This window comes from Buceros rhinoceros, unplaced genomic scaffold (genome assembly GCF_000710305.1).
Source record: "Buceros rhinoceros silvestris isolate BGI_N320 unplaced genomic scaffold, ASM71030v1 scaffold10185, whole genome shotgun sequence".
NCBI lineage: Eukaryota > Metazoa > Chordata > Aves > Bucerotiformes > Bucerotidae > Buceros > Buceros rhinoceros.
Window position 1 is genome coordinate 11,379 of NW_010411138.1, and position 4,238 is coordinate 15,616.

General features: G+C 56.5%; 1 protein-coding gene across 2 annotated transcripts in view; it reads right to left on the minus strand.

Moving 5' to 3' along the window:
• Positions 1–219: 219 nt before the first annotated feature.
• Positions 220–4,238, minus strand: part of KIAA0513 (KIAA0513 ortholog) — an 8,512-nt gene continuing 4,493 nt past the window's right edge. The window contains exons 9-12 of one of the 2 annotated variants that reach the window (XM_010135890.1): positions 2,993–3,022; positions 718–798; positions 387–481; positions 220–269 (exon numbers count right to left, since the gene is read on the minus strand). In XM_010135890.1, coding sequence (XP_010134192.1) covers positions 220–269; positions 387–481; positions 718–798; positions 2,993–3,022 — 256 coding nt within the window. The remainder of the gene's footprint in view (positions 270–386; positions 482–717; positions 799–2,992; positions 3,023–4,238) is intronic. The other variant, XM_010135891.1, reaches the window with a different exon arrangement.

Sequence of the window (4,238 nt, forward strand, 5' to 3'; positions counted from 1 at the left end):
GGGGGGTGCTGTTTGGCTCCTATTTCTATATAGAAATAGCTGCCCTGATGCAGCTCTAGTTTGGTGGACGATCATGCAGGTTTTATTGCAGCTTGTGTGTGTGATATTTTCTCTTGAAGTAGCCCAGCTTCAGTTTCAGGTAGCCCTGGAGGTGGGTTTCTCTCCCCTCCCCACTCGCTCTGGCCGCCATCTCTCCACCGCAGCGTGCCGGCCGGGCGGCTACTCAGTGGCCATCTGCTCGATATGGTCACTGAGCAGCTTGTATTGCTCTACAGAGAGAGAAAAGGGTGCTGGGAGGGTGCCGAAGCATCCCAGCCAGGCAGGAGGGCTCCATCCCTCCAGGGTACCACGAAGGGGGTGCATATCCCTCCTGGGCTCACCCCTACCTTCATCCAAATTGCCGATGGTCGCCTGCTTCTTCAGGAAGTCACTGCAGAGCTTCTTGTTCAGGCCAAACGCCAGCATGTTGTGAATGAAGGTGCTGAGGAGGGACAGAGGTGATCTTGGTGAGGGAATGTCCAGGCTGCCCTTTCTTCCCCCACCCTCCTCTTCCTCCCCACAGCCTCTTGTCCTGGGTGCTGGGCCGATGCTCGGCTGTGGAACAGGGTGAATCAAGCACCCTCTGTGCCATAAGTGGTGTCCCCAGTGAGGGAACATCTGTGAGGTGTCCCCCCGCTCAGCAGCTGGCAAGGATGCGGGTCCCCATGCCTTGCTCACCCCAGCTGCCCAAAGGTGATGTTCTCGTTGAAGCGGAGGCTGTCGTCACGCTCCTCCTGCGTCATGTGGCACCACTTCTCCCTGCAAGGCACAACCAACCCGTCCGGCACCTCCGTCACCCCAGGACCTACTGCCTCCATCACCCCCCGCCTCCCCGGGCCATGCTGCCTGAGGACTGGAGGGAGTAGAGCTGTTGTTGCTGGATGAGCTCGCACACCCTCATCCATCCAGAGCTCTCGCCCGGCGGCAAAGTGGGAGATGCCCCAGGGAAAAGTCTTCTTGACCTCGGGCTTTGTCTTGAAGGACCTGATTAAGAGCTAGGAAACAGCATTGGCTTCTCCAGCCCAGAGCTCATGTCTCTCACCTTCACTGCCATCGCTTGGGCAAGGGGGACTGGCAAGGAAGCGGGGTGGGGTTCACAGCTCCTGGGGATGGCCATCCCAGCAGGGCTCCGCTGAAGTCCCCTCCAACTAGGAAGGATACCAGGAGGGTACCAGGCATTTCTGCCCCATCTGCAGCCCCAAGCAAGTTGCTCCCAAACATACCGACAGCACAGGGGGCTCCCAAACCCCTCCCCATGGCCCCAAAATCACAGCACTGAGATGCCCCAGCTCCACTCCAGCTCCCCAGCAAACACAAGCGCAGCATTGCCTTAAAGGAAAGGGGGGGGTTAAGCTCTAGATATGTGCAACCAACTCAAGGAGGTGGCAGGAGTCCCCATCCAGGTGTCCCACCCCGTGTCACAGTGATGTCACCGTGGTGGTGCAATGCTGGGGGGGAGCTCAGTGCATGCACGCCAGGGAAACTACAGCTCCAGGGTGAAGCCAGCCCCCTCCCGAGAACTCAGGTGAGGTTACAGCCATGGATAAGAGGAGGAAAAGCAAGGAAAACCAGGAATAGGTAGAAGAAAAATAGCTCTGTGGAGGAGAAGGAAGAGGAGAACACCAGGAGGGGACCGCACGCTTGTAGCTTGCCGGCACGCCAAGCAGCGTGGGAGACGCTGTGTTGGGGTGGGGAAAGGTGGCTGGGAAGAGGGGTGTGAATTCAGCGGGATTTGCTCAGCCCCAGAGTGTGTTGGTGTGGCTGGAACTGGGAAGGGATGAGCACTCAGGCTGACACCACGAAGCAGAACCAGGCTCGCTGCAGCCAGCCCAGCTTGGGCGTGTGATTGCTGCTGAGCGGAGCCACGGTCACCGGGGGTGAGCTGCTTGTATTTATGGGGCTCTGGAAACTTATATGGTCTGTTTAAAGGGATTTGAACAGCAGGGGGGAAAAGGTGTAATTTCTCCCAGATAAAGCAAATAAAACCCACGTCCAAATCTGGAGTCTGGAGAGGAAGGAGAAGAATCAAATTAAGGGGCTTTGGAATCTGGAAATAAAACTTCATAGATCTCATGGCCCACTTACAGCAGAAGCTGTAACTTTTTTTTTTTAACTACTTTTTTTCCTGCCTTTTTATGTTTTTGAGGGAGGAATGAGGGAAAAAAAAATTATCAAAGTGCCCAAGAAAAATTCACGATGCTTCTGGTTTGTTACTCAGGAGTACCAGGCCTGGGAAGGGGGAAAGCCCAGCTGTGGCTCTGCTCAGACCCACACAGGGGTGCGTAACCCCCCCGGGCTGTGCCAACAGCTCACCATTGCTTGGAGTCATTCGCTCCCAGATGGACCATCTCACGCTCCAGCAAGAGAGCTGGACTGTCCTGCTGCCCCCGGTCCCAGCTTGGGGCGCAGGTGGATGTGGCTGGCTTGGAGCTTTGCAGCCTGGGGCACACACTCACGATCGGGACATGCAGCCCCCGTTTGCTTTTTCTTTTCTATCTAGGGATGGCAGCACAAGAATGAATGAAAAAATAATAGAAGAACCAGCTTTTGCAGCTGGTAGAGGATCCTCAGCAGCTCTACGTGGCAGCAGAAGCTGGGAGCAAGCGGGAAGGACAGGAGAGGGGGATGCTTTCTCCATGAAGAGACTCAGTTCATGTCCAAAACCTGCCCAGGGAACTATTCCTGGCACAAACGTTTGATTCCCACAGTAAAATATCATAGCTTGAGACCTGTCAGTGTTCTTTTTTAAAAGCCACATTAAAAAAGAACCATCTAAACCTTGCTGGACCTTTTGAGGTCTCCAAACCTCCATCAGCCGTTCCTCCTCGGTGGAGAAATGGCCCTTCTGAGCCCCCCTGAAACACGTTAACCCCCATCCCCAGGGCAGGTTTTGGACCTGAAGTGAGCATCGGCCTCTGGACACTAATGCACCGAAGTATGGGGACAGACACACCTCTTCTCCTCTTCCTCCCCAGTGTTCCCTCTGGAGCGGCAGCAGAAACAGGGCCGACAAAAGTGGTGTGTGAAAGATCATGCAAGACAGAGGGATGGAGGGGAAAGGAGAGAAGAAGAGGAAGAAGGTTGTTAGAGGCAGGGAGAGGAAAGAGAGAGAAAAAGAGGAGTTTAGTTCTGGTTCCTCCCCCCCTCCCCTGCCCTCCCCACCGAGAGGAGGAAAATCCTCCCCAGCTCTCGCTGCAGCCCCGGGAGGATGCAGCCCAGCTGCTCCAGCAACGCCTTGGCCACCCCACAGAGATGGTCACAACCCCATCACCATGGACCCTCCAACACCTGCCATGGTCCAGCACCACCTCTGGCCTCTCAAACCCACCCCATGGGATGCCAGCCCTCACCAACCAGCTCCTCCTGCCCAGGATCGCAACCCTCAGTCCAGCAAGCAGCGCCCTAGTTCACCCAGAGTGACTAAGGGGGGGTCACCACCACCTCCCAACCCCCCTGAGATACTCCAGGCTGCAGCTCCTGACGCTCCTGCGTTGGTCAGGCTTGTTTCTGCAGCGGAGGCAGACTCAGTCATCAGATTAATGGAAAAGGCACTGGGAGCAGAGAGCAGCTGCTGGTGGCGCGTGTCCCTGTGAGGCATTTGCTACTGCTAATTTGGGGCTTAATCAGAGCAAATGCAGTGACAGTTACTTTACTGTTCAATAGGATCTTTCGGTGGTTTGCATGGAAAAAAACCCAGCGATACAGGAGAAAGCAGAGACTGATCGGCACGCTGAGCCCGGCAGAGCATCCCACGGCAGGAGCCAGCTCTGTCGAGGCTTAGCTCAGGGTTTGGGGAGGATGCTGTTCCCAGAAGTGCCATCGCTGCTCAAAAAAGGAGCTGAGCAAAGGCTCTGAGCTCGATGACTCTCACCCCAAGTGCTCCACGCCTTGAAGTGCTGCCCAGACACTCAGCAGGATGGTCCAGCTTGGGAGGAGGGAATCGCTCGAGCCCTTGAGGCAGCTCCATGGTGGAGCTAGAGATGGGCATGAGCCTGGGGAGCATCTCACCCACCCTTGCGCCCCGTGGGGTCCCCACTTCCGGGCAGCCAGCCCTCCCTGCACCTAGCCATGCTCCCAGCCCCTTCTCTTCGCAGGATTTATCCCCATCCTCCCAGCTCTGGGGGCTGACCGTGCCACTGTCTCCAGTTCTCGCCCTTGCTGGCTGCCCAGGGTCGGTCCTCAGACCGCACTGGCAGCTC